Here is a 13,510-nt window from a genome sequence, read left to right as displayed (position 1 = left end):
CTTTCCTATGACATTTACACAGTGGAAGACCCTATGCTGCCACATCATGTGACCCAAAGCCCACAGTTTATCTAGAGTTCATTCTTGCTGTTGTAGGTTCTATGGGTTTGAACAAATGTGTAAAATATGTATCCACCATTGCAGTATCATAGAGAGTAAGTCATTACATTAAACGTGCTCTGAGCTATACTGATACCTCTTGTCCTCCTCAACCCTTGGCAACAACAATATTTTACTCCCTCCAGAGTTTTGCCTTTTCCAGAAAGCCATAGAGTCTAAATCATACCTTGTAGCCTTTTCAGATGGGTTGTTTTTACTTAGTAAAATGCATACAATTTTCGCCTATCTCTTCATGGCTTCATACCTCATTTCTTTCTTGCACCAAATCATATTCCATTGTTTGGATGTACCATAATTTACTTATTCATTCACTTATTGAAAGACATGTTGCTTACTTCCAAGGTTGGTAATTATGAATAAAACTTTTATAATAACCTGTGTACAAGTCTGTGTGTACACATAACTTTTCAAACCCTTTGGATAAATACAACGGAAGGCCATTGCTGGACAATATGATAAGAGTATGTTTAGGTCTTAAAAAACTGCCAAACTGCCTTTTTCAAATGTCCAAATATACACTTTCAATTTGTAGTAATTTCCCAACAATACTTACTTCACCCTTGGCTGCATGTCAAAGCCCCAGCTAGTCCAAAGCAGGCACAGACACCACAGGTGGCCCTGCCAACTGTCAGCTCACACACAGCCTGCTGTGAACCAGAACCTGAGTCTGCATGTGTTCCTGCCTGAGTCCTGCTGCCTACATATATCTCTGCTCAGGCACTTGTCCTTCCTACTTATGGAACTCATTTTTAAAAGTCAGGTACAAAGATAAAACTAGTATTAGTTTCAAGACAACAAGAGCACAACATTTAACCACCTTGGGAGAGTTGGAGGCTGTGTAACTGCACAGGTCCCATGATCCAGAAGCTGACTCTGCTCCTAGCTTCTAGTAGTCTGACCACTTACCTTCATCTGAATTTTCAGGGGCACAGGCCTTCCTATCAATGCCCTTTCATCAACATAAAAATCAGTGCAGGCTGGAACTCAGTATGTGCTGGAATCTTCCACATGCAAGTTTCAACTTTGGGGTTGGGGTCAACAGTCTTTGTCCATGGTGACAACGAGAAGGGTTCTTTTATTGTTGTCCTGGAGGATTTCTGCTCCCTTTTCCAAACTGGGAATGATGCTGCAAGATCATGAAAAAAGATTCATTCAAAACGAAAGGAAGAGCAATGATATTCATGGAACAGAATGAATATTTCCATGAGCTTGACCACAAAAGGTGCTATTTAGAAATGACTTAAATGGCGATTTCCGTCAGTGGTGTGATAACATATTGTACAAATTGATCAATAGAAATCATTGAGATTTTGTGATTCTGTAGGGTCTTCTGTATCGGTACTCAGAGGATAAGCATTTGTGTCACCTCAGATTCACCAACTTTGGAATAATATGAGTTCCACCAAGTCACTTGTGCTCTAAAATCCTCCCTTTATTCATGCATAAAATGAAAGTACTATTTATAGGGTCTTATCTTACTGATAAAGAAAATAAATGTAATAAGATAAGTAGAGTGAGTGACCCTCTAAGGAATTATTTTGTTACATTTCTATTTCCAGTTGTAAAAAAAAAAAAAGCTGAATAGACTTGTAAAAACATTCTACATGGTCTCTTTACATTTCACTGAAAAATAACCTACAGAAAACTTAAAAATTATGTCAAGTCTTTTGTTTGTTCATGACCATTTATTTTTTTGAGGGTTTTCCATTTAAGTAATTTATATATAATTTATATGGTAGCTGCAAGGACATCTGTCTTCCCAGGGTACTGGATATGGGCATCTCTGTCACTTGCTCCAAAGGTTCCATGGTAGAGCTTTTTTTACCTGCAAAGAGCTTTTTGGAAGAAAAAGAGCAAGAAAAACAAGTGAAATGAGAGCACTGGTAGGTCTAATTTTAGGAGGGAAAAGACACTGTTACATAAATCCGAAAATGTGCAAAGGCTGCATGGGAGCAAGAGCCCGCCCCGAGGAAGGGCGGGTCTGCAGGCCCAGCTGCAGTTTGGGTGCAGGCTGCAGATCACCAGAGAGCACTGTACCTCCCCCGCACACAGGTAGGTGGCTGAGTCTTCCAGTTGGGAAGCTGTGATGTGGAGGGTGCTGGACTGCTCCTTAGTATTCACTGTGCAGTTTAATCTCCCACTGAGCTGCATCCCTGAAGCTATGTAAAACAGCCGGATGAGGCTGCTGCCCCTGGGGTGCTGTCGGAACCACTGCATACTGTATGGACTGCTAGAAAAATTGCACTTCAGAATAGAGCTGGCTCCCTCCTGGAGGTTCAGGACTGAAGGGCTCTGCTCCACCGTCATCCCTCTCACCCCTGTGTGGAAAGAAGAAAACAAACACAAATGATGTCACTGGAGAGTCACTGATGCAGTTTGAAAATGTGTAAAATATCCTAAGACACACCCTTGAGGATATAGGACTCTAGGAGCTCAGTGTCAGCTCCTCGCATCACTGTGGGTTGTGGACCACTTCCCAGCCTCCATCTGGAACGTCCCCACTCACAGTAAACCTGGAGCCACAGGATTCCCAGCAGAGCTCCCCAGTGTCTCCTCATAATTCCTTGTCTAGTTAATGAGGTGCCTTCACCCCTACTGTGTAGAGTGTAGTCTTGGGTCCAGAGGAATTGTGTTCTTACAGTCAATTCTTTCCACCAGAATCACTGAGCACCAATCACACCTCAGCCCTGTCATTCACAGAACTTGAGACTCCGCCCACAGTGGCCCAATAACACTGCACAGGAATCACTCCCAAACTGTGCTTGAGGGCAGTGCAGGCAGGTAGGAGGAATATTTCCAATATAGGAGGATGTAAGGTTTTTTATTTTTTTCTTAAAGCACTTTATGTAAGAAAAGTGCGGGTTAGTGTGTGAAGAAAGGTGAATGATTCTTCTAGAAGACGCAGATCCTATGGGATAACCAGAACCTTGAAGAATCATAAGGAAGAATGACTCCATTCCCCAAACTGCATAGTTTGACAGACAATGTGAGCATTCAGTTATGTAAAAATGCTGATAAAGGAAAACTATCTGATAGCATCCACTCAGTATTGCAGAAGTAAATACAATTTATCAAAAGAGTTCTAGAAACCAAGACAGACAGTCACCATCTGTAAAGAAAATGATTCCTACCAGAATGTGGTCAGTGAAAGATAGGATGTGGTGCTTAATGTCCTCTCTGATATAATTTCCACCTCTCCAACTCTCCTGTACTACTGATAGACACCATGCTCACCTACAGAGCACAGTCTGAACAGCCACACATTGCTGGCCAAAGTCAATATTGTCCTCTCCCTTTCCTTTTCTTTTTGTTCCTTATTGTTTCCTCTCTTCCCTTCATTTTTGTTTCCCTCCACTCTCAGCACATGAAAAGGTAGGATATGTGGGTATTGAAATAGTTTCAAAGCCAGTAAATTTGGCCGATTTTATTCATAACAATTGACAGCAGAAAATGGAATATTTTCTATTGAGTTTCCATACTCACAATGCCCAGAAATATTCCTATCCTGGTACCTGTGAAGAATTATCTGCATAATAGATTTCTAGAGACATGGCCTCCAGATGTCTGAAGTTGATAAGCAATGGCAGAACTGAAAACCTCAGAGGGTTTTTACCAAAACAAACAAACAAACAAACAAAAAACCCTGTCCTCTCTCTTCCCTATCTATAAGTGCACTGCTATCTATAAGTGGACTGGCTCACATGATTTCTGTTCTCTGTACCAACACGGTCTTTGTTTCTCCTAAGGTCTAGAGTGTCCCCTAGAAGATGAAGCTGGTGGCAAAGACCACTTAGAAGGAGCCACTCAGCAATCTCCAGACCCATTCATTCCAGTGTTCTTGGTGAAGGAAATGCAGATGGTCAGAAAAGAAGATAACTGCTTAATTTGAGTGGGGATTACAGGTAAACCAAATGCTAGTTTTAAAATGGAATTGCATGGAGATTGAGATCAGAAAATAATTTGGTAAATTTCATCTTGTGCTATTTATTTTATTTCTTTACCTGAGTTCAGAAGAAATCAACAAGTATTCATGGAGCATTTTCAAAGGAGTAATTTCCTAGATGCTCAGAATATACAAAGTGTAATAGAATATTCTTCAGCCATAAAAAAATGAAATTCTGCCATTTGCAATGGCGTGGATGGAGCTAGAGAATATAACTCTGAGGGAAATAAGTCAGTCAGAGAAAGACAACTACCATGTGATGTCACTCTAGTGGAATTTAAGAAACAAACCAAACAAGCAAGGGGGAAAAATAAGACAAAAATAAATCAATTATACAACTCAATTAAACAGAACTAACTGATGGTTACCAGATGGATAGGGTTGGGAGATGGGTTCAATAGGTGAGGGGATGAAGGAGTGCCCTTTTCCTGATGAGCACGGGTGATCTGTGGAGGTTTTGCATCACTATATATACACCTGAAACTAATATAATGTTGTATGTTCACTACCGGAAATAAAATTAAAACAATACATATATAAATAAAATATACAAAAGAGGAACACATACAAGTTTACATCAACAGGGGAAGACAAAAATATATATAATTATAATAGAGTCAAAGAATAGGACACTAAGTGAAGTGAAAACTAAAAACTATGTGACCCCAGAGAAATATGTATAGTTTAGGTCGATGGACATAATGTTGTTTAAAAGGTGGTTATCTCTCCTTTCCTCTTGTTGGTGACAAGAAGGGAGGAGAATACAGATGAGCCTTTCTGATGGCCTTTATGATTCTCATTACTTTTACAATACGAGAAATTTGTGAATATGTGAATTATTAAAAGTAATAAAACATTACCCATAGTGTAAAATCCTTTTTCACTACCACTCTCAATTCTGCCCCTTTCATCACTTATTACCTTATTTCTTTGTTCATCTTGGCAATTTGGGGTTGATGCTTCCAGATGTTTTACTAGATTTGAATCAACAGAAAATATACAGCATTTTATTTAGACTGTATTTAATATAAATATATATTTGGGGTATACATTTCTTGTTTATAACCTCAATAGTAAATCTTGTAGGTCTTATTATATTAACCCATATACATCCTTTGTTCCTTTATATTCTATATTGTGGATATACTTCCATTTATACATCCTTTCCTCTATTGAATAAAGGCTAAGACAACTTATTTAACCTAGGAAATACTACACTACAATAAACTTTATAAGCATTCCTCACATGAGCACATGTTTTTCTAGGAACAGAGAATAGGAGGAAATCAAGGAATAAGCCCTGAGGCTGGCAGGTGAAAATTACTCCGTGTGGAGGAAAGTCAGGGACAAAGGGCTTGAAGAAGAATGAAGAGAATTCATGTTCTGATTATTGTGTTGGAAGATTTTCATTTTCTATGTTTTTTCTTAATGTGCATTAAAACTGGAGTTTATCAGCTCATTTGATAAACTCTTTCTGAAATTCTGTCCTGATATAGAGATAGTGTATAGTTTGCTTCAATCAGGCACTGAGGTTTTCTAAATATACTAAATCAGCAAGAGAAAAAGCACACCCAAGGAGAAGCCACGGTATATACAAGGAAAACATATTACAGAATAAAATTAGACAGAGAAAAAATGTACACACTTGCACATGTACACACACAAACAGTTTGAGGATATTGTCAATGAAACAGAAAGGTACTTTACTTTTCCCAAATCAGCAGGAAAAAAAAAAGAGAAAATTCTATCAGTGCAACAAAAAAGGAAAGAGAAGAAAGAAGCAAAAGCATATGGAGCAAAATCAAAATATTATAAATAAGTTCAAATATATCAGTAATCAAAACATAGATAAAAGAAATCAAAAAGGAAAGAAATCAAAACTTAAAACTATTGACCATATAAACAATGGAATATTACACAGCCATCAAAAAATTTGAAATCTTGGGGCACCTGGGTGGCTCAGTGGGTTAAACCTCTGCCGTCGGCTCAGATCATGATCTCAGGGTCCTGGGATCAAGCCCTGCATTGGGCTCTCTGCTAAGCAGGAGCCTGCTTCCTCCTCTCTCTCTGCCTGCCTCTCTGCCTACTTGTGATCTCTCTCTGTCAAATAAAAAAATAAATCTTTGAAGAAAAAAAAATTTTGAAATCTTGCCATTTGCAACGACATGGTTGGAACTAGAAGGTATTATGCTAAATGAAATAAGTCAATCAGAGAAAGACAATTATCTTATGATCTCACTGATATGAGGAATATAAGAGACAAGGCAAAGAATCATCAGGGAAGAGAGGAAAAGATAAAACAAGATGAAGTCAGAGAGGGAGACAAACCATAAGAGACTTATAATCATAGAAAACAAACTGAGGGTTGCTGGAGGAGAGTGGGGTGGAGAGATGGGGTAACTGGGTGACAGCCATCAAAGAAGCCACATGATGTAATGAGCACTGGGTGTTATATAAGACTGATGAATCACTGACCTGTACCTCTGAAACTAATGATACATTATATGTTAATTAATTGAATTTAAATAGTTTAAAAGTAAAATATAAAATAAAATGTTGGTACTAGCCACAAATTGAAGGTGGCAGATAAAAAGCAAATACTTTAAATGTGTAATTTTCTAGTTCCTTTTTAATGATGACTATCTCAATGTATTTGCCTCTACATTTACAATAAATTCCCTGGTACCATCCGTACTTTAAAGATAAAAAAAAATTGAATGATATTTTCAAAAACACAAAATGCAGATGTGGTCGAGGATGTGAAGAGATTGGAACACTTGTTCACTGTTGGAGGCAATGCACAATGCTGTAACCATGGAAAACAGTATAGAAGTTCTTCAAAAAGTATAAAATAGAACTACCATATGATCCAGTAATCCCACTTCTGAGTATTTATCAAAAAGAATTGAAATCAACACACAAATGTTTATAGCACCTTTATTCATAATTGCCAAAACATGAAAGCAACCAAGACATCCTTCAGTAGAAAAAAGGGTAAGTAAAATATGGTACAGCCACACAAGGGAATCTTTTTTTTTTTTAGAATTTTTTTAATCGTTTTTTTAAATTTATTTTCAGCGTAACAGTATTCATTGTTTTTGTACCACACCCAGTGCTCCATGCAGTCCGTGTCCTCTCTAATACCCACTACCTGGTTCCCCCAACCTCCCACCCCCCCCACCTCTTCAAACCCTTGACACAAGGGAATCTTATTCAGTGCTGAAAAGTGAGCTATCAAGCCATGGAAAGACATGGAGGAAATGTACGGGTGTATTTTCCTCTTTTTTTTTTTTAAGATTTTATTTGTTTATTTGACAGAGAGAGCAAGCACAAGCAGGGGGAGCAGCAGGCAGAGGGAAGCGAGAAGCAGGCTCCCTGCTGAGCAGAGATTTCCGCCCCCCGCAACTTGGGACTCGATCTCAGGACTCTGGGATGATGAGCTGAGCTGAAGGCAGATGGTTAATCCACTGAGCTACCCAGGGGCCCTACATGCATACTGCAAAGTGAAAGAAGCTAATCTGGAAAGGCTGCATTCTGTTTGACACCCAAGATAGGACATTCTGGAAGAGGAAAACTATGCAGACAATAAAAAGACCAGTGGTTGCCAGGGATTAGAGGCAGGAAGAGAAGAACATTTTAAGTAAAGGAAAGTTGAACTGGTGAGCAAAAATCAAAAAGCTCTGTAATGCACAATATTTGGGGAAAATATTTTATGTCCTCTTCTCAATTCCTCAAAGACCAAAATCCCATTTTCTGCTGGGTTTAGAAGATGATCATTGTTTCTTATAGGGTCGTGGATGCATAGCTGTTATGTGACTTGGAAAATTGCCTCACTGGGTCCACATATTTTACTTCCCTCCACCTCAATACTTTCAATATATGCAAACACATGCACGCACCCACCCATGCACCAACGTGGGCAACAACATCTTCCCCAATGCCCAAAATCATGTGGTGCTTCTTTTTCCTGACCCTTTCCAGAGGGCACAGCACACACTGAGGTGCTTTCACAGTAGGCCCAGGTGTCCTCTTATCTAGTCTTTCCTGCAAGTGTGCCCCTATCCATAAACAGCCTATTTTCTCAAAGTGGTTGATGTCACTGACTGCTGATAGCTTCTTTCTTGTTTCTCTCTATTTTTGTGGCTTTCTGCCCTTTGGAGTATCTTCACTATCTTTTTAAAACAGTTTTAGAGAAATCAAGAGATAACAGGTATTATTAATCTACAATGGTTTTTTTTTTCTTAGAGATTTTAAGTACTCTCAACTCACAACATGGGTCTTAAATTTACAACTTTGAGATCCAGAGTTCCAGCTCTACCCACAGAGCCAGTCAGGGACCCTAGTCAACAATGTCCATCTAAAAGCCTGAGAAAAATTTCTATTGCATATCCTCTTGGATTGTTTAAAGTACATTTTCACATGCTTTTATATTTATAGAGGTATGAAGAAAAGTTTATATTTTATTTTATTTATTTTTTTAATTTTTTTATCATTTTTAAAATTTATTTTCAGCATAACAGTATTCATTGTTTTTGTACCACACCCAGTGCTCCATGCAATCCGTGCCCTCTCTAATACCCACCACCTGGTTTCCCCAACCTCCCACCCCCCCACCTCTTCAAACCCTTCAGAAAAGTTTATATTTTAAACCAATTACATAAAAAATTAATTTAAACCAAGAATATATGACTAATATATAAGGAAAGAGACACATCTTCTGTAAAGCCCTGTAAACATTTATCTCTAAACACATAGATGGAAGCTTAGCCCAAGCTATATCCTGGAGGCCACTCTCCAGAGATTCAGATCAAGGAGGTTCATGAGTCCAGAGCCAACATGGAAACACTTTCCCAAATGCAGAGGGAAGTAAGAAATTCTGGCCTGGATACTGTTTGGGTTCACGTGTCCCTTCGCTTCCCCTCCACCTTCCAAATCACATTGTCAGTCCTGCCACATAACTATACTAGAAAGGAATTTGGGACAAACCTCTGCAAAGTTGTATTCAAATATGCAGGGGAAATCCCAAAGAGGTTAGAATGATAATGGTTGAAAATAAACATGGGGCACTAAGATGGCTCACCTGGTAGAGCTTTAGGATCTTGGTTATGACTAGGGTCATGATCTCAGAATCAGAGCCCTGCATGGGCCTCTGCATTCATTCGGAGTCTGCTTTCTCTGTGTCTCTCTCTTACTCTCTATCACTCTGTCATTCTCTCTAAAATAAATAAATAAAATCTTCTTTAAAAAGGAAAATAAAGAGTATAGTACATGGATGCAGAAAGTCATTATCTGTAACTTTAATTTTTTAAATAGTTTACTTTTTTTTATTTGTCAGACAGAGAGAGAAAGGGCACAAGCAGGGGGATCAGGAGGCAGAGGGAAAAGCAGACTCCCTGCTGAGCAAGGAGCCTCATGCAGGACTCAGTCCCTGGACCCTGGGATCATGACATGAGCCAAAAGCAGATGCTTAACCGACTGAGCCACCCAGGCATCCCTATCCATAACTTTAGAAAAAACATTCAGGCCAATGAAAACCTACAGGAGAAATATTTTGCACTCTGTGTCACACGGAGGACTTGCACATCATTGAGGGAAGATACCACATAGTAAATATGGATACTTAATGGCTTTTATTAATGCATATTTTATATTAAAATAAACTGCACCAATTAGACAATTCTATATAATTTGACATCTGTATTTGTGAAGCACTCACCACATTCGAGATAATGAACATATGCATCATCCCAAAAGTTTTCTCATGTCTCTTTGTAACCCCTCTCTCAACGCTCACCACTCCCATTTCCAGGGAACGCTTCTGTCATGCTTTAGTCTGCATAACTTATAATTTTGAATTATGGGATTATATTTACTCTCTTATCTGGCATTTCACAATATAATTATTTTAAAATTCTTCCATAGTCATAACTGTCAAGAGTTTGTTTCTTTCTGTTGCTGTGTAGTATCTCAGCGTATGCCTATAAAAGAGTTGGTCTATTCACCTGTTGCTAACCATATGGAGTAGTCCCAGTGGGTTCATACAAAAAAAACTGCTATGAACATTAACATATAAGATCTTTTTATAGACCTATTCTTTCATTTCCCCTGGGGCTATATCTGGGAGTAGAATGGATGTATCACATGGTAGATGTACACTTGACTTTCTTAAACCAATTTGTTCTAGTAGTTTGTTTCACTCTGTTCTGTAGATTGCCTTGCATTTTCTGCACAGATATGATTTCTGGTAATAAAGATAAGTTCACTTCTTCCCTTCTAAACTGTATGGCTTTTGTTTCTTCTCGTTGCCTTATTACATTGGATTGAACCTCTACTTCAATGTTAAATACAAGTGGCAGAGCCAAAAACTTTTGCCTTACTTCTGAAACTAAGGAGAAAGCACATAAGCTTTCACCATCAAGTGTGACATTTGATGTAGACTTTTTGTTAAGCCCTTTTTTAAGGTGAGGAAATTCCCTTCAATTTTGTGTAATTTGCTGGGAGTTTTAATCAGGGATGGATCTGGATTTTGTCAAATTCTTTTTCTGTACCTATTAAGATTATCCTCCTAGAGCACCTGGGTGGCTCAGTTGGTTAAGCGACTGCCTTCGGCTCAGGTCATGATCTGGGAGTCCTGGGATGGAGTCTCGCATCAGGTTCCCGGGTCCATGGGGATTCTGTGTTTCCCTCTGACCTTCTCTGCTCTCATGCCCTCTCTCACTCTCTCTCTCTCAAGTAAATAAATAAAATCTCTAAAAAAAAAAAAAAAAAAAAGATTATCCTCCTAAATTGCTCATCGGCTACTTGTCAATCTCTCTGGGTATATTATTGATAAATTGTCACAACAAAATACTAATAACACCACTAATAATAAATTTACTGCTAATAATAAATTTACAAATAATGAAACAAAGCTCAAAAGTATCAAGAACGTTCATGGCAAAGCTAATAGATTACAACACAGAGCTGGGATAGCAAAAGGCTCTTCCCTCTTTTTGACAGTATAGATTGTCAAATTTCAGAGAAAGACTAGCAGGTAGCAAAAGACTTCTTCCTAAGCCTTTGAAATATTTTGAGGAAGTCTTTTACAGATTCTTCATTTATGCAAATGGAACTACTAAAAAACAATTAAATAATTGCAAGTTTGGATCTTTTACCAAATGAGGAAAGAAATAATGGATACTCAAACTGCTATCCAGGAGCTGACCAGTGGGTAGTGGCTTCACCATTCCATCCAGACCAATTATTCATACATTAAAGAAGCAATGCACTGTAGCAAGAGTGACAAACCCCTCTAAGATTTTGTGATTCACCAATATACTGGAGCTCCATTCATGACTAGTGATCACTCTGTTTTTCTGTTCCTTGAAACTTGTTTGTGATAATGAAGTCTAGAGCATAATTTTTCCAAATAACCAATATAACTGTGTCTAAATTTTTTAAAATAGTATTACCTTATGACCCAGCAATCCACTTCTGATATATAATCAAAAATTGAAAGAATTTGGATATTTCCATAAATATTGAGATGTTTTTGAATTCAAGTTTCTACCAAAAAGTGGAAGCAACCTTAAAGTTCATCAACACATAGAAAACATGGATAAATAAAATGGTATATTACATACACAGGAATATTGTCCAACCTTAAAAAGTAAAGAAATTCTGACACATGATGCAAGTGGATGCATCATGGGGATAGTACGTCAAATGAAATTTTGAAAAATGACCAATACTGCATAATTCCACTTCTATAAGAGCTAAAGAGCTTAAGCTCAAGAAAGGAGAATGCAGAATAGTAGTTCTGAAGGAGTGGAGGAATGGAATAAAGGCAAGTTATTGTTTAATGAGTACAAATATTCAGTTTTTCAAGATGACAAGATTCTAGAAATGAAAGGTGCTGCTGATTGAACAACAAAGTAAGTGTATTTCATAACACTGAACTATACACTCAAAATATTCTCAAATGGGAAAAAAGGATGTGAAAATGGTCAGATTCTATGATTAAAGAAACTTGTGGAGATACTTAAGATTTCTACTCTACAAATCTGCCTTCCAACAAATATAAGAGGGTGTTTGATGCAAGACCAATTATCAATCATCTACTACCATTCAATTTTAAGACCTTAGGTCATTGGGGTTAGAACTGGAAGGAGGAAAATGGAGAGAATGAAGATTTTGGAGTGTGAAACATTGATCCAAAAGGAGGGCTGGGAAATGTGCAAACTGACTTACCTGTGGCAAAAAAAAATGTGCTTTTTTGTTTTTTAAATATAGACGATTTTTAATAGCTTTTTATTACGTTATGTTAGTCACCATACAGTACATCATTAGTTTTTGATGTAGTGTTCCATGATTCATTGTTTGCGTATAACACCCAGTGCTCCATGTAATACGTACCCTCCTTAATACCCAACACTGGGCTCACCCATTCCCCAACCCCTCACCTCTGAAACCCTCAGTTTGTTTCCAAGAGTCCATAGTCTCTCATGGTTCATCTCCCTCACTGATTCCCATGCCCCCTTCATTTTTCCCTTCCTTCTCCTAATGTCCTCCATGCTATTCCTTATGTTCCACATAAGTGAAACCAAGTGATAATTGACTTTTTCTGTCTGACTTATTTCATTTAGAATAACCTCCTCCAGTTCCATCCATGTCAGTGCAAATAACAGGTATTCAGCCTTTCTGATGGTTGAGTAATAGTTCATTGAGTACTCATGGACCACATCTTCTTTATGCATTCCTCTGTTGAAGGTCATCTTACCTCCCTCCACAGTTTGGCTATTGTGGACATTGCTGCTATGAACATTGGGGTGCCTGTGGCCCTTCTTTTCATTACTTCTGTATCTTTGGGGTAAATGCCTAGTAGTGCAACTGCTGGGTCATAGGGTAGCTCTATTTTTAATTTCTTGAGGAACATCCACAATGTTTTCCAAAGTGGCCTCACCAACTTAAATTAAACAGAAGGGGGAGGGAGATGCTATGAGCGCTGGAACCAGGAAGGTGAAATAACAAAACAGCCTTTGGAGAAAGGTTGAAGTGAAGGGCAGGAGCTGACAAAGAGGAAAATTCACACTCTGTCCTTCACAGTGTCCCCCTAGAGCCACTAATTATGAGCATTTGTGGATAAGTCTGGTGGAAAGCAGGTAAACCTCCTGTATGCAAACTGAGCACAAGTATCCTAATGGCGTTAAAAAGACCAAATGACAAAAACTATGCTATAGAGCAGACTCCTTGGAAACTAAATGGGAGTACAATTGACTCACAGCAAACAAACCTAATTAAACTGTCACTAAATGGTATAAAACAGCATGATGTGCATATATATACACATATGAATGTATGTGTGTATATATATACACATATGCATAAAGTGTATACACACACACACACACACACACACATATATCCACAGAGACATTTCATGACCTATCTTACTCTACAATGTCTGTA

General features: G+C 38.2%; 1 gene segment (V, D, J or C); it reads right to left on the bottom strand.

The window, feature by feature from the left end:
- Positions 1 to 2,157: 2,157 nt before the first annotated feature.
- Positions 2,158 to 2,678, bottom strand: LOC111140234 (the record flags this gene model as incomplete). The annotated part of the segment is given in 2 exon segments: positions 2,158 to 2,438; positions 2,627 to 2,678. Coding segments are annotated over 2 exon segments (333 nt in total), but the record flags the coding sequence as incomplete, so codon positions are not given.
- Between the last annotated feature and the right edge of the window lie 10,832 nt (positions 2,679 to 13,510).

Source organism: Enhydra lutris, unplaced genomic scaffold, assembly GCF_002288905.1.
Source record: "Enhydra lutris kenyoni isolate GAN:26980312 unplaced genomic scaffold, ASM228890v2 scaffoldscaffold272, whole genome shotgun sequence".
Lineage (NCBI taxonomy): Eukaryota > Metazoa > Chordata > Mammalia > Carnivora > Mustelidae > Enhydra > Enhydra lutris.
This window is presented reverse-complemented; position numbering and strand designations above follow the sequence as displayed.